This window comes from Hyperolius riggenbachi, chromosome 10 (assembly GCF_040937935.1).
Source record: "Hyperolius riggenbachi isolate aHypRig1 chromosome 10, aHypRig1.pri, whole genome shotgun sequence".
Classification (NCBI taxonomy): domain Eukaryota; kingdom Metazoa; phylum Chordata; class Amphibia; order Anura; family Hyperoliidae; genus Hyperolius; species Hyperolius riggenbachi.
In genome coordinates this window covers 134,562,628-134,583,965 of record NC_090655.1, presented here as the reverse complement: position 1 = coordinate 134,583,965, position 21,338 = coordinate 134,562,628, and the positions used below count along the sequence as shown (strand labels likewise).

The window sequence follows — 21,338 nt, the reverse complement described above, 5'->3', positions numbered from 1 at the left end:
GTATCGCCACAGCAATTACCGGTATGATTTTATATGCTTATTTAATAATACTTGTGCCTTATATTTTTATTTTAGGTTAATATCACTTTGTTGGATATAAATGATAATGCACCTCAGTGGAAGGATGAACCATACATTATAAACTTGGTAGAGATGACCCCTCCAGACTCAGATGTCACTACGGTATGTTGAAAATTACTGACCATACGTCTGCCTTGTAGGTGCTGATGCTCATCCGTTTGACTTTGTTGTTTTTCTTTCCATTCTGTGGACTAAGTGGTTTGATTTTCTTGCAAACTGTATGTTATTGTATACTACTCTGTATGTCAAATAATAGTGTCTAGAAATCTCTAATTTATGTGCCATATAAAATGACATATGTATTTGTAAAAGGGTTGAAACCTCACTGAACATGATTAGATGAATCAAATAAGTTTCAGGAAATACCATGTGAGGATCATAATACGTGTTTAAAATGGGTACACAGTGAGAGCTGTACTTAACCCTCCTGGCGGTTTGCAAAAAAATCGCCAGGGGGCAGCAAATCTTTTTTTTAATTTTTTTTTTTTTTTCATGTAGCGAGACAAAGTCTCGCTACATGATAGCCGCTGCTCAGCGGCATCCCCCCAGCCCCTCCGATCGCCGGCGGCGATCGGAGATCCGGAGATCCCGTTCAAAGAACGGGATCTCCCGGAGGGCTTCCCCCGTCGCCATGGCGACGGGGCGGGATGACGTCACCGACGTCATCGACGTCGTGACGTCAAAGGGGATTCCGATCCACCCCATAGAGCTGCCTGGCACTGATTGGCCAGGCAGCGCACGGGGTCTGGGGGGGGGGGCGGCTGCGGCGCGGCGGATAGCGGCGGATCGGCGGGTAGCGGCGGCGATCGGGCACTGCACGCAGCTAGCAAAGTGCTAGCTGCGTGCAGCAAAAAAAAAATTATGCAAATCGGCCCAGCGGGGCCTGAGCGGTGCCTTCCGGCGGCTTACCCTGAGCTCAGCTCGGGCTTACCGCCAGGAAGGTTAACTTTCATACTCCTATATACAAACCATTGGTCTATCTCCCAGACCTTCTTGTCCATAGGCATGGGAAATGAAATGAATTTGATGCAGGATTTAACAAATTTATGCAGCTTGTGGTCCGATCAAATTCCACCTTGGTGGGATTCTATTCTCCCATTTTCAAGCTGCATACATTTGCATAAATATTTACATGAACCTTTATCAACTCAGAATTATTTGCATCTTATTGACCATCCCCAATCTTCCATGTTGAGGGCTGATGTGTGTACAGCAATCTCCTGTCTGCGTGGACCAACACTGGAGGGATGCCTATTCAACTAGTTATTCAGAAAATTGGAAAGCTGTCCAGGTAAGTATTAGCTTACAGTACTTATACTTACCTTTGCTTAAAGAAAACCTGAACTGAAAATTAAAAGTCAAAATAAGCATACACAAGTCATACTTACCTTCCATGTAGTCTACTCCTCAGTGTCTTTCTCCTCTCCCGCGTCCTGTTTGTTCACTGTGATCAAGGGAATTTTCCGTACATTTTGAAAATGGCCATTACCCATAACAGCTTTCTGGTCAGCACACAGTTAAACTGTAACATCGCCCACTTGAGCCATAGGGAAACATGGACATTACCTGGTACATCAGTTTTCCTCTCAGCTATAACTGACAGCAACTGATATTTTACTGACAGCAACTGATATATTTCAGATCTGACAAAATATTGTCAGAACTGGAAGGGATTATTGTTAGAAGAAAATGGTGAGCTTCTGAGAGGAACTGATGGCAAGGTAACTATGTAATGTTCATTTGAAGTTACCTCATGTGTTTATTTTAAATATTTTTACTCAGTACAGGTTCTCTTTAAGTGTTAAAAAAGGTGTAGCTAGTTGCTGGATGCACCCAATAAAGGTATAAAAAAAAAGTGCGTAAATGGAAGGTAACTAAGTTTACCTTTAATGATAACGTTCAAAATGTAGACGGTTTTATTAAGAAGGACGGAAACAATACTTTTTAGCTAAAAGGCGCTCTGAGCTAGATAAACCTTTGGGCACCCTGTCCTTATTTAGCTGAGGAAGTGGCTTCAGGCTATGAAATGCTTTTGTTTTTTCCTTAACCTGTTGACAGCCACAAACGAGTTATCTCTCTTTAACCACTTGCCGACCGCACACTCATACTGTGTGGCGGCAAAGTGGTAGCTGGAGGACCAGCGACGCACATCTGCGTCGCCAGGTGCCTCCCTAATTAATCAGGAAAGGCCGCTCGCGCTAACGGCCGTTTCCTGTCAGATCACGGAGCGGGTCTCCGTGAATAGCCTGCGAGCCGCTGATCGCGGCTCGCAGACTAAATGTAAACGCAGGAGACATTTGTCTCCTTTGTTTACATTGAGCGGCGCTGCTGCTACAGCAGCGCCGTAAGGCAGATCGGCGATCCCCGGCCAATCAGCGGCCGGGGATCGCCGCCATGTGACAGATGACAGCCTGTCACAGGCTGCACAGGACGAATAGCCCCGATCACCAGCGGTGAGAGGGGGGAGAGGGAGGAATTTCGCTGCGGAGTGGGGCTTTGAGGTGCCCCCCCCCGCAACACCGAGGCAGGCAGGAGCGATCAGACCCCCCCTGCACATCATCCCCACAGGGGGGAAAAAAGGGGGGCGATCTGATCGCTCTGCCTGCAACCTGATCTGTGCTGGGGGCTGCAGAGCCCACCCAGCACAGATCATAAAAAAACATGCTAGTCCTTAAGGGGGGGGGTAAAGTCTGGGTCCTCAAGTGGTGAAGATAAACAGAACTTATTGTGTAAATATTTGGCTTACTTTGATCTCCCTTCTGAAAGCAGAAAACACAGAAACTGAAAACAGAAGTCCTGTTTTATTGTCTCACACTACCCCCAAGTGACAAGTGACCATAAATAGACATTACAGCAGTACTAATTAGAAGCAAAGAAATCTAACAAAGAAGAAATAAAAAAATGTGCTAAAATAAATTGGCCTGGAGCACTCTCAAGCCTCTAAATAAATTAGCTGCTAAAGGGTTAATAAAACTGTCTGAACGTTGAATGTTGTCATCATTGAAGGTAAGCTTATAGTTAACTTCCTTTTAAGCTTTTATACTTTTATTGGCTGCCTCCAGTCAATAGCTACATGTATTTCCACCCCATTTGGGGTTTCAGAAATTTGTAAAATCTGAAGAAAAAAAAATTATTTTGGAGAAGAGACCATACCTGTACCTGATAGGCAGAGTGATCATTTTTAAAAAGAGGGTTCAATCAATAATGCAAAATATCTTGTGTTACGCATTTTAGCTCTACAGGATCTTCTCAAAAAATTAGCATATTGTGATAAAGTTCATTATTTTATGTAATGTACTGATAAACATTAGACTTTCATATATTTTAGATTCAAATACACACAACTGAAGTAGTTCAAGCCTTTTATTGTTTTAATATCGATGATTTTGGCATACAGTTCATGAAAACCCAAATTTCCTATCTCAAAAAATTAGCATATTTCATCCGACCAATAAAAGAAAAGTGTTTTTAAAACAAAAAAAGTCAACCTTCAAATAATTATCTTCAGTTATGCACTCAATACTTGGTCGGGAATCCTTTTGCAGTAATGAATGCTTTATTGCGACGTGGCATGGAGGCAATCAGCCTGTGGCACTGCTCAGGTGTTATGAAGGCCCAGGATGCTTCGATAGCGGCCTTAAGCTCATCCAGAGTGTTGGGTCTTGAGTCTCTCAACTGTCTCTTCACAATATCCCACAAATTCTCTATGGGGTTCAGGTCAGGAGAGTTGGCAGGCCAATTGAGCACAGTAATACCATGGTCAGTAAACCATTTACCAGTGGTTTTGGCACTGTGAGCAGGTGCCAGGTTGTGCTGAAAAATGAAATCTTCATCTCCATAAAGCTTTTCAACAGATGGAAGCATGAACCCACTTTTGAACCAGAAACAGCGGCAGAGGCGCCTGACCTGGGCTACAGAGAAGCAGCACTGGACTGTTGCTCAGTGGTCCAAAGTACTTTTTTTCGGATGAAAGCAACTTTTACATGTTATTTGAAAACCAAGGTGCCAGAGTCTGGAGGAAGACTGGGGAGAGGGAAATGCCAAAATGCCTGAAGTCCAGTGTCAAGTACCCACAGTCAGTGATGGTCTGGGGTGCCATGTCAGCTGCTGGTGTTGGTCCACTGTATTTTATCAAGGGCAGGGTAAATGCAGATACCTATTAGGAGATTTTGGAGCACTTCATGCTTCCATCTGCTGAAAAGCTTTATGGAGGTGAAGATTTCATTTTTCAGCACGACCTGGCACCTGCTCACAGTGCCAAAACCACTGGTAAATGGTTTACTGACCATGGTATTACTGTGCTCAATTGGCCTGTCAACTCTCCTGACCTGAACCCCATAGAGAATCTGTGGGATATTGTGAAGAGAATGTTGAGAGACGCAAGACCCAACACTCTGGATGAGCTTAAGGCCGCTATCGAAGCATCCTGGGCCTCCATAACACCTGAGCAGTGCCACAGGCTGATTGCCTCCATACCACGCCGCATTGAAGCAGTCATTTCTGCAAAAGGATTCCCGACCAAGTATTGAGTGCATAACTGAAGATAATTATTTGAAGGTTGACTTTTTTTGTTTTAAAAACACTTTTCTTTTATTGGTCGGATGAAATATGCTAATATTTTGAGATAGGAAATTTGGGTTTTCATGAGCTGTATGCCAAAATCATCAATATTAAAACAATAAAAGGCTTGAACTACTTCAGTTGTGTGTATTTGAATCTAAAATATATGAAAGTCTAATGTTTATCAGTACATTACATAAAATAATGAACTTTATCACAATATGCTAATTTTTTGAGAAGATCCTGTATTTAAAGAGGATCTGTAACCTCAAAAAATCCCCTGGGGGTACTCACCTCGGGTGGGGGAAGCCTCCGGATCCTAATGAGGCTTCCCACACCGTCCTCTGTCCCACGGGGGTCTCGCTGCAGCCCTCCGTGCAGCCGTGATGTAATATTTACTTTCCTGGCTCCTGCGCAGGCGCTCTGACGGCTGTCGGCTCCGAACTACACGGAAATACCCGATCGCCGTCGGGTCTGCTCTACTGCGCAGGTGCAAGTTTCCGGCGCCTGCGCAGTAGAGCGGACCCGACTGAGATCGGGTATTTCCGTGTAGTTCGGAGAGGAAAGCAGCCACAGCGCCCCCGCTGGAGCCAGCAAAGGTAAATATTGAAATTACAGTCGGGCCTGTCGCCGGCTGATCAGAGGGCTGCAGCGAGACCCCCGTGGGACAGAGGACGGCGTGGGAAGCCTCATTAGGATCCGGAGGCTTCCCCCACCCGAGGTGAGTACCCCCCAGGGGATATTTTTCATGTTACAGAGTCTCTTTAAGGACCAAGCCAATTTTCGCACTTCTGCTATGCTTTTGCTTCAGTTTAACCCATTCAGGTTCCGTCGTTTTCACGTGAGAAATGTTCACCTCCCATTCATTAGCCTATAACTTTATCACTACTTATCACAATGAACTGATCTATATCTTGTTTTTTCCGCCACCAATTAGGCTTTCTTTGGAGGGTACATTTTGCTAAAGGCTAGTTTACTGTAAATGCATTTTAACAGGAAGAATAAGAAAAAAATGGAAAAATTCATTATTTCTCAGTTTTCAGCCATTATAGTTTTAAAATAATACATGCCTTCATAATTAAAACTCACGTATTGTATTTGCCCATATGTCCTGTTTATTATACCGTTAAAATTATGTCCCTATCACAATGTATGGCGACAATATTTTATTTGGAAAGAAAGGTGCATTTTTTCCGTTTTGCATCTATCACTATTTACAAGATTAAAATAAAAAAAAAATATAGAAATATTTCATCTTTACATTGATATTTAAAAAGTTTAGACCCTTAGGTAAATATTTACATGTTTGTTTTGTTTTTATTGTAATGTTTTGTTTTTATTATAGTAAACATTTTATTTGGGTAGTTTTGGGAGGGTGGGAGGTAAACAATAGGTTTGTAATGTAAATGTGTGTTGATTTTCATTTTTTTTTAATTTTCAGTTGTAGTATTACTTTTTGGCCACAAGATGGCGGCCATGAGTTTGTTTACAAGACGTCACTCTAAGCGTAACACACGCTTAGAGTGACGCATCGGGGAGGGAACAGCCAGAAAAGGCACAGCTTCCGAGAGAAGCTGTCGCTTTTTCAGCGGGGGAGAGGAATCAGTGATCGGGCACCGTAGCCCGATTCACTGATTGCCTGGCTAACGAACCGCGGGCCGGGAGCGCGCATGCACGCGCGCATGGTTCCTGGACGTAGTTCCTACGTCCAGGAACCAAAATAGGTTAAAGATCTCGGGCAACTTTTACTCTCTCCAAACACATTTAGGGCTCTTTTCCACTATGAAACACGATCGCAATTTCCACTATGCGATTGAGCTACTATACTCAGTATCGCAGAGCTCAATCGCATCCAAATCAAACAGGATAACGATTTTGAGATGCAATTGGATCACACTATTGAAAATGGAAGCTGCCGTTTCCATTAGTTTTACTGTACTTGCGTTTTGCAATCTGTTAGCAATCTAAATCAGATCGCAAGACTCAGGGTAGTGGAAATGGGCCCTGAGGCCCCATTCACATGTTTGCCGGCGTTTTGCGTGAGTGATTTTTCCGCGATTTCACATGGAAAAATCACTGGACAGTGCAGCGATTTCTCCGCGGACGCGTTTAGTGCTTGTATTGCAGTGGAACGCGATTGCCGGGAAATCGCCTGAAAATGGTGCAGGCTACACATTTGTGTTTCGCAATTTTGGGTGATTTGCGGCGATTAGCGCAAATCACTTAAGAACAGGCCCATAGGGTTTTATTACACTAGCACTTGCAAAAGCGCTAGCGTTTGAGCGTTTTGCCGAAATCGCTGGCAAAACGCTCTAGTGTGATGGGCCCTTAGGGCTTTTTTACACTACATGCATTGTTCTGTGATTTGATTGTGATTCTATTTTGCTGCAATTTTAAAAAGTCCTGCATACTGCATTTTTTCTTCATTTTCTCCTTACGTTCCTAGCATCCAGTTGATTGCATCGGAATCAAATCAGAATCGCAGCGGAAATGGATATGAATCTAATTGCGATTTGCAGTGTTTTTTTTTCAGGACAAACAGAGCTTTCTTTTGTTGCGATTTAAGTATAATACATTTTGAATTTGCTTGTGTTTTTAAGAGAAAGTATTCTTTAACCACTTAAGGACCACAGTCTTTTCGCCCCTTAAGGACCAGAGCCTTTTTCTCCATTCAGACCACTGCAGCTTTCACGGTTTATTGCTCGCTCATACAACCTACCACCTAAATGAATTTTGGCTCCTTTTCTTGTCACTAATAAAGCATTCTTTTGGTGCTATTTGATTGCTCCTGCGATTTTTACTTTTTATTATATTCATCAAAAACATGAATGTTGGCAAAAAAATGATTTTTTTTTTAACTTTCTGTGCTGACATTTTTCAAATAAAGTAAAACTTCTGTATACATGCAGCGCGAAAAATGTGGACAAACATGTTTTTGATAAAAAAAAAACCCATTCAGTGTATATTTATTGGATTGGGTAAAAGTTATAGCGTTTACAAACTATGGTGCCAAAAGTGAATTTTCCCATTTTCCAGCATCTCTGACTTTTCCGCCCACCTGTCATGTTTCATGAGGTGCTAAAATTCCAGGATAGTATAAATACCCCCCAAATTACCCCATTTTGGAAAGAAGACATCCAAAAGTATTCACTGAGAGGCATGGTGAGTTCATAGAAGATTGTATTTTTTGTCACAAGTTAGCGGAAAATGACACTTTGAGACAAAAAAAAATAAAAAATAAAAAATTCCATTCCTGCTAACTTGTGACAAAAAAAAAATGAAATCTGCCACGGACTCACCATAGCCCTCTCTGAATACCTTGAAGTGTCTACTTTCCAAAATGGGGTCATTTGTGGGGTGTATTTACTGTCCTGGCATTTTGGGGGGTGCAAAATTGTAAGCACCCCTGTAAAGCCTAAAGGTGCTCATTGGACGTTGGGCCCCTTAGCGCACCTAGGCTGCAAAAAGGGGTCACACATGTGGTATTGCCGTACTCAGGAGAAGTAGTATAATGTGTTTTGGGGTGTATTTTTACACATATCCATGCTGGGTGGGAGAAATATCTCTGTAAATGACAATCTTTTGATTTTTTTTACACACAATTGTCCATTTACAGAGATCTTTCTCCCACTCAGCATGGGTATGTGTACAAATACACCCCAAAACACATTATACTACTTCTCCTGAGTAAGGCAATACCACGTGTGGCACTTTTTTGCACCCTAACTGCGCTAAGGGGCCCAAAGTCCAATGAGTACCTTTAGGATTTCACGGGTCATTTTGAGAAATTTCATTTCAAGACTACTCCTCACGGTTAAGGGCCCCTAAAATGCCAGGACAGTATAGGAACCCCACAAATGACCCCATTTTAGAAATAAGACACCCCAAGGTATTCCGTTAGGAGTACGGTGAGTTCATAAAGGATTTTATTTTTTGTCACAAGTTAGCGGAAATTGCTTTTTATTAGTTTTTTTCACAAAGTGTCATTTTCCGCTAACTTGTGACAAAAAATAAAATCTTCTATGAACTCACCGTACTCCTAACGGAGTACCTTGGGGTGTCTTCTTTCTAAAATGGGGTCATTTGTGGGGTTCCTATACTGTCCTGGCATTTTAGGGGCCCTAAACCGTGAGGAGTAGTCTTTAAATAAAATTTCTCAAAATGACCTGTGTAATCCTAAAGGTACTCATTGGACTTTGAGCCCCTTAGCGCAGTTAGGGTGCAAAAAAGTGCCACACATGTGGTATCGCCGTACTCAGGAGAAGTAGTATAATGTGTTTTGGGGTGTATTTTTACACATACCCATGCTGGGTGGGAGAAATATCTCTGTAAATGGACAATTGTGTGTAAAAAAATCAAAAGATTGTCATTTACAGAGATATTTCTCCCACCCAGCATGGGTATGTGTAAAAATACACCCCAAAACACATTATACTACTTCTCCTGAGTACGGCGATACCACATGTGTGGCACTTTTTTGCACCCTAACTGCGCTAAGGGGCCCAAAGTCCAATGAGTACCTTTGGGATTTCACAGGTCATTTTGAGAAATTTCATTTCAAGACTACTCCTCACGGTTTAGGGCCACTAAAATGCCAGGACAGTATAGGAACCCCACAAATGACCCCATTTTAGAAAGAAGACACCCCAAGGTATTCCGTTAGTAGTACGGTGAGTTCATAGAAGATTTTATTTTTTGTCACAAGTTAGCGGAAAATGACACTTTGTAAAATAATCTAATAAAAAGCAATTTCCGCTAACTTGTGACAAAAAATAAAATCTTCTATGAACTCACCGTACTCCTAACGGAATACCTTGGGGTGTCTTCTTTCTAAAATGGGGTCATTTGTGGGGTTCCTATACTGTCCTGGCATTTTAGGGGCCCTAAACCGTGAGGAGTAGTCTTGAAATGAAATTTCTCAAAATGACCTGTGAAATCCTAAAGGTACTCATTGGACGTTGGGCCCCTTAGCGCAGTTAGGGTGCAAAAAAGTGCCACACGTGGTATCGCCGTACTCAGGAGAAGTAGTATAATGTGTTTTGGGGTGTATTTTTACACATACCCATGCTGAGTGGGAGAAATATCTCTGTAAATGATAATCTTTTGATTTTTTTTACACACAATTGTCCATTTACAGAGATATTTCTCCCACCCAGCATGGGTATGTGTAAAAATACACCCCAAAACACATTAAACTACTTCTCCTGAGTACGGTGGTACCACGTGTGGCACTTTTGTGCACCCTAACTGCGCTAAGGGGCCCAAAGTCCAATGAGCACCTTCAAGCTTTACAGGGATGCTTACAATTTTGCACCCCCCCCCCACTTGCCAGGACAGTTAACAAACCCCACAAATGACCCAATTTTGGAACGAATACACGCTAAGGTATTCCATGAGGGCCATGGTGAGTTCATAGAAAATTTTATTTTTTGTCACAAGTTAGCGGAAAATGACATTTTGTGGAAAAAAAAAAAAACACAATTTCTGCTAACTTGTGACAAAAAATAAAATATTCTATGAACTCACCATGCACCTAACGGAATACTTTGGGGTGTCCTCTTTCCAAAATGGCATCATTCGTGGGGTCTGTCCTGGCATTTTAGGGTCTCTGCAATCATTACATGTATGGCCAGTATTGGGAGTTTCTGCTATACGGCTTATATTGGGCATAAGGGTAATGCACTCTGGGCTGAAAGGAAAAATGAACGTCAAACAATCAATCAATCAATGTGGATGAAAAAATATCTGCCAAAAAAATTTGAAAAAAATAAAGAGGGGAAGGCGTATGCCAGGACATACGAGCTGCCGCCCCAAAAATCCAAACCCACCCTGGCAAACCTGATTTATCCATTCACACCGATCGATGTGGATGAACAAATCATTGCCAGAGTTCTTTTTTTTGATACAAAGTGTTTGCCAAAGCATATGAAACCCCAACACCACTCCTCGGCCCATATGCCTCGGCAAACGTATCTTTTTGACTGCGGAGGAGAAATCTCGTCCTGCAGCACTGCATGCACCGACTTGTGTGTAAGCTGACAGACGCGCAATGTTCTGTCAGGATGCACCATCAGTGCTGCAGCTGGTTAGTCGTTCGCTCGGTCCACCTGGAAGGTTATTGGATGGAAAAAGAGAAAAAAAAATACAAAAAAACCCAAAAAACAAGCAAGCAGCAAAGCAATTACTTCATTAACATTAATAAACTTTGAACTTTTTTAATAAAAAACTTAACATTGCAAACCAAACATTAACTTCTTTGCTTACCTGTTTTTTTGTTTTTTTTTTGTTTTTTTTTGTTTTTTTTTGTTTTTTTTTAACTTACCTCCCGAGGACAAACCTCTCCTCCCCCATGGAACAATGTGCGAAGTGCAAATCGCACAGAGTTGTGGCGAAGTACATTACGCAATTTGTCCCAAGTGAAAGGAGAGGTTTCTGGCAGCCCTGTGTATTAGGGTCTCTGGAAACCCGATGTTTGGTTTCACACTGCATATTGACATATCCGGTGGGTCGAGCCCGCCGCACCGTATCGTCCAAAACAGACCTTCAGGCAATACCACAAGAGTAGCATTCGGCCTAGTAATGAACTGCGTCGCCATAGACCAACATGACTTCCGGGCCGATCGATATTGCCACAGAAGCCACGCAGTAACGTAGGCATGCACTAGCGTTAAGTCAAGCACTTCCGGCGTAGGGGGGGACCGCAAAGTGTGACTTTTGCTAGGCATTTTGCCCGAACGCATCGCAGCAGTGTGAAATAGCACTGAGAGACCCTTGTGTGCCTACCGCTGTGTGTGGAGTTCCCTACTCTCTAATAGTGTACCTGCTCGTGGTACCTCTCAAAACACTCCCCTAGGCATAGGCCAGGCTGGTCAGGACAGGTGGGACAATAAACAGTGGTGTCACGCCTTATTCCAGCCCTGCTGCAGACACGACAGCGTTTTCTTCGGATTCGTTGACCTGGGGTACTCGGAATTGGATAGGCGTAATGCCTTCCATGCAGCCGGCTAGTTGCATCTTGGGGTTGGGCCACGGCACCTCCTGGATACAGGAGTTCCATCACGATCTGTTTATTAAATTGAATAAACAATCCAGTTCTCCCAGCCTTACTGTAGAGAACAAAGCTGTTGTAAATTGCCAATTGAATGAGGTAAAAAGACTCTTTTTTATACCAGCGTCTTTGTTTTTCGGGCAACTAAATAGGGCGCTAACCTCTGGTCATTGAAGTCCACCCCTCCCATGTTAGTATTATACTCATGGACGACAAGGGGTTTTTCAATGACCTGAGTTCGCCGTTGAATTTCAACTGTCGTGTCTGCGTGAATGGTGAACAGGAAGTAAACCTCCCTCTTGTCCTTCCATTTCACCGCGAGCAGGTCGTCAGCACACAAGGCGGCCCTCTGCCCCCGTTCAAGTCTGGTGGTAATGAGCCGTTGGGGGAAGCCCCGGCGACTAGGCCGCACGGTGCCACAGCATCGGATTTTTTCTATTTTTAAGTGCTGAAAGAGGGCCACACTTGTGTAATAATTGTCCACAAAAAGATGGTACCCTTTCTGGAACAAGGGTGACACCAAGTCCCACACAACCTTTCCACTGCTCCCCAGGTAGTCAGGGCATCCGACCGGCTCCAATTTTGAGTCTTTTCCCTCATAGACCCTAAAATAAGATGTATAGCCTGTGGCCCTTTCACAGAGCTTATAAAGTTTCACCCCATACCGGGCGTGCTTGCTTGGGATGTACTGTTTGATGCGAAGGCGCCCGGTAAAGTGTATGAGGGACTCGTCTACGCATATGTCCTGGTCAGGGGTATAAGCATCTGCAAATCTGGATGACAGGTGGTCTATGAGGGGTCGAATTTTGTGGAGCCGGTCAAAAGCAGAGTGATCACTTCGATGACAGGTTTCGTTGTTATTGAAGTGCAGGAAGCACAGGATGTTCTCAAATCGTGTCCTGGACATGGCAGCAGAGTACAGGGGAACATGATATGCTGGGTCCGTAGACCAATAAGACCGCAACACATTCTGCTTTACTAGTCCCGTGTGAAGGAGAAGGCCCAAAAAAATTTTCATTTCGGAAACTTGGACTGGTTTCCACCGAAAAGGCTGGGCAAGGAACTTTTCCGGATTGGCGGTTATATATTGTGTGGCCTTACGGTTGGTCTCTGCCACAATTAAGTCTAAGAGATCCTGGGTGAAGAACAGATAGAAAAAGTCTAGGGCCGATCCTAGATTATCTGTCTCCACCTGGACTCCAGACTGGGCAGTGAAAGGGGGAAGTACGGGTGCGGCGGAATCAGGGGATTGCCAATTTGGGTTTGCCAGCACCTCTGGTAAACTAGGGGTAGTACGGGCCCGTCTTCTTGGTGGCTGCGACTGGGATCTTACTGCACGTGCCACCGAACGAGTTTCAACTTCCATGCTGGTGCTCGCCACTTCACCAGGGTCTACGGAAGTACTGGTGCTAGGTCCAGGAGATGTTGTGCTGCTGGTGCCTGCCCCACCATGAAATCTCAGACCAGCACGAACACCACTCTGCTGCCCTTGAGGCCGATCCTGCGCCACCTGCGGTCCAACAACATGGGGTGTGGTACGCCTGGCTTTAGCCGGGACCTCAACCTCGTCATCACTATCGGTCAGTGAGCCACTGCTCAATTCAGGTTCAAACTCTGACCCGGAAGATTCGTCGAATGAGGCGTCCCAATCGTCCTCATCCGACTGGGCCATGTACCTGAGAACCTCATCATCGGAATACCCCTTTCTTGCCATGGTGGTCTGCTAAATTTAGGGGGTATTCCTCTGAGACTACCCAGAAAAAAAGAGCACCTACCTAGAAAAAGGGAGTATTTGAGAGGTAGAAAGCTGTGGTCACTGAGTTTTGATAAAAATAAATAAATCAAAACTGAGGTTTACAGTGCCACAGCTATTGTACAGTGTTTTTTGCAGTGATCAGAAAAAAAATTCTGTCACTGCGGTGGGGCGGGCTGAACGCAAGTGCAGGCGAACGATCAGGCCTGATCGGGCAAACACTGCGTTTTTTTTGTGGATCCTAGTGACCCTAATAGATCTGACTGCGATCAGTAATGATCACTTACAGATACTATATAGTACCAATGTTGATTAGCGACAGTGATGACGCTAATTAGTGACTGTGGTGCAGTGGGCTGAGCACTAACTGACACAAAGGGGCCTAGCTAACTGGCCTAACTGCTAACACTAGTGATACTAAAAAAGTGACAGTTTTCACTGATCACTGTTTTTAGATCACTAGGATAGTGACAGGGGGGTGGTGGCGAGTGGGGAATCAGAGGCAATCAGAAACAATCACAGGGCAATCGCAGGCCAATCACAGGGCACTCAATTCACGGGACAATCGAAGCCAATCACGGGACAATCAAAGCCAATCACAGGGCAATCAAACCAATCACGGCACAATCAAAGCCAATCACAGGCCAATCAATGCCAATCACAGGGCAATCAAACCAATCACTGCACAATCAAAGCTGATCACAGGCCAATCACAGCCAATCACAGGCCAATCAAACCAATCACGGCACAATCAAAGCCGATCACGGGACAATCAAAGCCAATCACAGGCCAATCACAGGGCAATCAAACCAATCACGGCACAATCAAAGCCGATCACGGGACAATCAAAGCCGATCACGGGACAATCAAAGCCGATCACGGGACAATCAAAGCCAATCACGGGACAATCAAAGCCAATCACAGGCCACTCACAGGGCAATCACGGGACAATCAAAGCCAATCACGGGACAATCAAATACAATTACAGCACAATCAAACTGAATGTCAGCACAATGAAATACAATTACAGCACAATCAACTACAATGCACTGGGAAGGTGATTGGGAGGGGGGGGGGGTTCTGAGGGCGATCTGAGGGTTATGGGGGGTTGATTGGGTCCTGATCTGATGGGTGGCAGACACAGGGGGTGACCGATGGGAGATCAGTGAGTGATTACAGGGGAGAATAGATGTAAACAATGCACTGGGGAGGTTATCAGGAGGGGGGGTCTGAGGGCAATCTGAGGGTCTGGGTGGGTGATCAGGTGCCCCCAAGGGACAGTTTAGGGTCTGCGCTGATGGGTGGTGGTGACAAGGGGTGATAGACAGGAGATAGATTGGTGATAGACAGGTGATCAGTGGGTAAGGCAGCGATATAGCTGTATACAGCATACAGGGGGGTGGTCTGGGAGGGGGGTCTGGGGGGATCTGAGGGTAGGGGGGGTGATCAGGGGACCCTAGGGGGCAGTTAGGGACCTAACCTAGGGGATAGCGTCCCTAGATAGTGACAGGGAGTGATTGATGGGTTCTTAGGTGGGTGGTGGGGTGCTAGCAGTGGTGTGCTGGGGTGGTCAGGGGGGGTTCTGAGGGCTGGGGTGGGCGATCGGGGGGTCTGTGTGGGGCAAAGTGCACTGGTATACTTGTCTGATAGGGCTGCCTGTCCTCTCTGATGGTCGCACGACGAGTGACCATCAGCGGAGGAGGCAGCCAGTATAATACACTTTGTTACAATAACAAAGTGTATTATACTCTCCTGATTGGCCGGATCGCCGCATTTGAAACCCGCCGGCGCTGCTAATTGGCCGGCGGGTTTCCGTGCAGGGTGGGCGGAGCCTATTGCCGGCGGCGATCGCGTCATTGATGACGCGATCGCCGCACAGCCACCGCTGATGCCGCCCCAGCCGATGGGCGTATTGCGGCCGTTTGGGCCCGGACTTTGCCGCCGCCCATCGGCTGGGGGCGGTCCTCAAGTGGTTAAAAAGGAAAAAAAATTCAGTTTTTTTTTTTTTGCCAAAAATACATATCTTTAAATACAGCATTAAAACTTTCAGAAACAGATTCGATATCCAGCAATTTCTTACAGCTTGTCAAAACCTAGTCAGTAGTCACCTCCTTTAATCTGCAAGGGCCTAAACACACTAGAATGTTTCTGTTCGCTCTCCAGCAATGCCTTAGGCAGGGAAAACACTTGACTGTTGTCGTGCGCGTTTTCTGCACAGAAAAATTGAGAACTCATGTTAATCAATGCGCTAGTTCACACTTACTGTGTTTTTCGCACGCAGAAAAAAAACTGACATTCTGCATCATGATTCTGCACATTTTGTTAGTTTTCTGTATCAATTACATCAGCTGCTGTGAAAAAACGCGCGCGTTTTCCTGCATAGAAACACACTTGGTGTGCAGAAAAAGTATGCAGAAAAACGCGCGCGGAAAACTGAAAGACAAGTGTGTTCCCTGCCTCAATGTTCTAGACCACATGTGTCAAACACAAGGCCCGTGGGCTGAAAATCACAGCACAGGGCCCTCCCATCCAGAGGAGCACACCAGTGACAGTAATTCTAGTTGACACAATGGCCTCAATTCACTAAGCTTATCTCCTGTCTTTAATAACTCTTCTAGACTTGTTACCATGGTGATAAGGCATGTAGTATTCAGGAAACATTTTACCTCAGGCAAGCCTAAAGTTAACTCTTCTGTCTTTAAGTTAACTCTTCAATGCTTAAAATAACTCTAGAGAGACAGGCTGTTAATTAACTGCGTGTGAAAATAACTACAGAGGAGATAAATTACCTACAGAGGAGGTAAATTAACTACAGAGGAGGTAAATTATCTACAGAGGAGGTAACTTAACCACTTGCCGACCGCGCACTCATACCGCGCGTCGGCAAAGTGGCAGCTGCAGGACCAGCGACGCATTACTGCGTCGCCAGCTGCAGGCTGATTAATTAGGAAGCAGCCGCTCGCGCGAGCGGCTGCTTCCTGACAAATCACGGCGGGGGGCTCCGTGAATAGCCGATGGCGGCTCGCAGGCTAAATGTAAACACAAGCGGAAATAATCCGCTTTGTTTACATTGTACGGCGCTGCTGCGCAGCAGCGCCGTAAGGCAGATCGGCGATCCCCGGCCAATCAGCGGCCGGGGATCGCCTCCATGTGACAGGGGACGTCCTGTCACTGGCTGCACAGGACGGATAGCGTCCTGTGCAGCCCGGATCACCGGGAGGGAGAGGTAGGAGAGGGAGGGGGAGAATGTCGCCGCGGAGGGGGGCTTTGAGGTGCCCCCCCCGCAACTAGCCTGCACGCAGGAGCGATCAGACCCCCCCTGCACATCATCCCCATAGGGGGGAAAAAAGGGGGGCGATCTGATCGCTCTGCGTGCCCTCTGATCTGTGCTGGGGGCTGCAGAGCCCACCCAGCACAGATCCCTTCAAACAGCGCTGGTCCTTAAGGGGGGGTAAAGGGTGGGTCCTCAAGTGGTTAAGGAATGAAGAGATAAGATAACTCTCTTACTGTGTGGAGGTAAGTTTTCTCTTGTCTTATTATCTCCAGCATGATCTTAGTGAATTGAGGCCATTGTCAGTTTAAGCAACAGCTTGTAGGAACCCTCAGCAAAATTACTATGGGGGCCCCTCTGGGGATCCAAACCCCTTGTATGGCTGGTAACCCTCCACCCCAACTTGCCAAAAAGACTATGATGACGTGAAGGCTAGCATCTTGCCTTGGGCCATATTTCATCTTGGTCCTTGTCTTGCGAAGCAGCACTAGGGGAGAAGCTGGCCCCCCATGTTCGCTATAGTTATGTCATTTAGTTTGAGACTGTTCAATAAATGTTAAATTTTAATAAACAATTTGGCTCATGACTTAGACTAGGTTTTTGGCCCCTTAGGTGATTGAGTTTGACACCCCTGTTTTAGACTGATACACATTGCTAAGAAAGCCGACAGAAGCACCTAAGACTGCTTTCACACAAATTCCACATTTTTTCACATGAATGAATGACATGAATGATTCTGCTGTGGTGACCAGTGGCTTCTCCTCTTCCTCACTGTTCCCCACAGTGCCGCCTATTCCTGATCACGTCATTACACGCGGCCGGCACTAGGGGGAATAGTGAAGTAGAGGAGAGAGGTCTCTGATTGCAGCAGGCACCCTCTGTTCAGGTGAGAGACGCAATCCATGATTTATATCAGATGGAATGGGAAGAAAGAGCGGTGTCGAGCATATACCGTATTTTTCGGAATATAAGACGCTCCGACATATAAGACGCACCTAGTTTTAGATGGCAAAAATCAGGAAAAAAAAAAATTAACTAAACCTAGATGCGTCTTTGGTGCAGGGGCGTCTTACCAACCTACTCCCCTCTAAAATGTCTCCATCTAGGCTACACTGGCCAGCTACACTACACTTCACTAACTAACCCCTTTTGCCCCCCACCAACTACACTACACCTCACTACACTTCACTAACTAACCCCTTCTGCCCCCCACCAACTACACTACACCTCACTACACTTCACTAACTAACCTCTGCTGTCCCCACCAACTACACTACACTTCACTAACTAACCCCTTCTGTCCCCCACCAACTACACTTCACTAACTAACCCCTTCTGCCCCCCACCAACTACACCTCACTACACTTCACTAACTAACTTCTGCTGTCCCCACCAACTACACTACACTTCACTAACCTATGCTGCCCCCACCAACTACACTACACTTCACTAACTAACCCCTTCTGCCCCCCCCACCAACGACACTACACTATGCTACACTTCGCTAACTAACCTCTGCTGTGTCTCACCTGATCCTGCCGCCGCGCTCCTGTCCTCCATCAGCGGTAATCCGAGGCTGCCCGATCATCCAGATTCATGTCTTCTGTATCATGAGGCTTCCCACTCATTAAGGATGCAGCTCTTTGGCGTCCCATCCGCCGCGCTCCTCATCGCTGCAGTCTCGGTATATAGACTGCAGCCTTCCGGGGTACTCGTTCCTCTGCCGATACTCTTCCTAGTTAAAGCGTCATAGGCACTTCCTGGTTACAGCGCACGTGACGTCAGGCGCACGTGCGCTGCGGGTCACACAGGAGAGGCACTGTAACCAGGAAGTGCCTATGACGCGGTAACTAGGAAGAGTATCGGGCAGAGGAATGCGTACACCGGAAGGCTGCAGTCTGTATACCGAGACTGCAGCGATGAGGAACGCGGCGGATGGGACGCCAAAGAGCTGCATCCTTATGGAATGGGAAGCCTCATGATACAGAAGACATGAATCTGGATGATCGGGCAGCCTCGGATTACCGCAGATGGAGAAGAGGAGCGCGGCGGCAGGATCAGGTAAGTATATTCTGGGACCCAAAACCGTACCTTTTGAATATAAGACGCACCCACTTTTCCTCCCTAGTTTTGGGGAAGAAAAAGTGCGTCTTATATTCCGAAAAATACGGTAGCTTTAAAGAAGCTAACCAATCTTTAGTACAAAAACAATGAACCACAAACACAGGAAATCATATTTTCTGTGTGTATGTGAGCGTCTTCATTTCAGGCTGCAAAGCAACAAAATTTCAGTATTCTGAGTTGGCGATTATTTTCTATGTACTCCGTATTTCGGGAACTATTGGTTAAAACTGCATGGTACCAATTAACATTATTAACAATGCAATGAAACACAAATGTGCTGTTTTATATGATAATAATATGCATATGGAATATGCCTCTTGTTAACCATATTTAATTTTACCTAGCATTTAGCCGAAATCCAGTATTGTCTTTCAAGGACCTCTCAGCGAAAGCATTAATTTACCACCCTTCACTGGATAATAAAAAGTGAGGCTGTATAATTCACAATCTTTTAAAAGATGAAAAAGATTAGAATACAGAAAGTAGAGCATATGATAATGTCTAGTAAAATGTGTCTAACGCACAAGACAAAAGGGCTACTTATGATTAATATTGGTGGTGCTGATAAAATAAATGTACAATAACACCCCCATTATCCGGCACCAATGGGCATTGGCTGATGCCGGATAACTGCAGTTTCTGGTTGCTTGAGAGTCTGTGTTAAGAATAAGCCTCGCTAAAAAAAATAGTACTTTGATCCACACAGTATACTAACCAAAAACGTTGTATTAATATTTTAATACAGTAATTAAAAACAAAGTAAGACAAAGGACAGACTTAACTTTATGTAAGAGGTTTATTACTGTATAAAGAAGTGAAAAATACGATTTATGCATCCTGCAAGGCTAGGATTTTTTTTTCTGGTTTGACAATTCTGGTTAACGAAGTTCTATAAATTGGTAGTTTTTGTTAATTCAGACCAATATACTGTATATTCAGAACTATACATTTTTGTTAGTTCAGTTTTTAATGACTAAAATGTTATAAAAGTGAACCTCTAATTCTGGCTCAGAGGGAGCCTAAACAAGCCAGGAGTAGGATTGTTAGTAAAAGATGCAGATAGCAGCTATGCAGCCTTTCCTTGGAGGAGACAATAGCTGGTAGTGTGGTAGTCCGAGCTACCCTGTTGATCAGTTCACACTGTTTGCTCACAACAGTAATGAACTGCTTAGAAAAGTTGCCTGTATAGTTTTTAACTAATAAGAATTTGCACTATACCTAGATAAATCAATAATAATAATAAAAATATACCTATTCCTTGGATCCAGTGTGGTTTGTTAGCTAAAATTCCACTATAAAGAGTGTTCCTCCTCCTAATACAAAATAGATATTTATTTTTTTACACAAATTGTACCCATGTATTATTGAATAATCTCAGCATGAACAACCCTATTCAAGTAACTTGAGTCACTGACTAAATGGATCGCTTTAATGCTATATGAAAAAATGAAGTCAGTCTTCAGCTCAGTGAATTTGGTGAAACAAAGTTCACTTTCTCAAGAACGACTGAGTACAAAAGGCTTTGGGGTGAGGGGGGAGGGAGTCTCCTAACACGTGTATTGTAAACTTAGTTCAAGTGCCATAATATAATGAAAACATTTAATGGTAACCAAAAAAGCCTAATGGGTAGGAGGGCTCTCTTACGCAAATAAGACTTTGGACTAGTCCATCTTCTCATGGGGTGGGGTTCCCAGGGTTTTGTTATTTTTGTTTTTGTTTTTTTTTGTTTACTTTCCATAGCACTTGCTAAAAATGTTGGTTGCTCAGTCTAATTGCCAAAATAGTGTGAAAATGTGTAGGGAGGCCTGCCAACATCTTTGTATAGATCCTTTCCTGGTAGTGCTGTTGTGAAGAATGCAGGACATATTGAACCCCTCCACATGAGGGCAAGTCCAAAGCCTGTCAGCTATGTCAGATTTTTACAGCCTACTTAGTACATCAAAGAAAAGCAATTTATGGTGCATTGTAATCTGGGAGCAGTGTACCTCTTACATCAAATATGTACACATTTTAAATGTTACAATTTTTCTCCATAGTGGTCCTTTAAAGTTAATTCATGTGATTATGAATAGCAATAAATTACATCTCTTCAGCTCTTCACACTTATCAGACTGATTGAATATTCCCTTTTGTTCATTTTCAAAGTATATAAAATAGACTTAATAGGAGTTTAATAATGCATTAAATTAAGTTTTATTTTTGTCCCACTCAAACATCATTAATTTTCTTCCTAATTATGTTTTCACAGCAACTGGCATTAACCAAGCAAGTTGTATTTTATTCATTTTTTTTTCTTTTTTAAGGTCATGATATTGTTAGGAATACATTGTGCTGAAACAGTATTATTGTGGCTTTATTTGTGCAAGGCTTAATTTCATGCAGATTCCTGCACACCTTATAATGAATTTCAGGCTTGGGTTTATAAATATTCTTATCTCTGCAATTTTTATTTTTTTATTTTTCCAGTCAGTAAACAGTTGACAATTGAATGCATTATATTG

General features: G+C 44.2%; 1 protein-coding gene across 2 annotated transcripts in view; it reads left to right on the top strand.

Moving 5' to 3' along the window:
• Positions 1-21,338, top strand: part of CDH23 (cadherin related 23) — a 1,682,716-nt gene that overhangs the window by 1,081,951 nt on the left and 579,427 nt on the right. For both annotated transcript variants that reach the window (XM_068258239.1, XM_068258233.1), the window contains exon 21: positions 76-183. In XM_068258239.1, the coding sequence (XP_068114340.1) occupies positions 76-183 (108 nt within the window). The remainder of the gene's footprint in view (positions 1-75; positions 184-21,338) is intronic.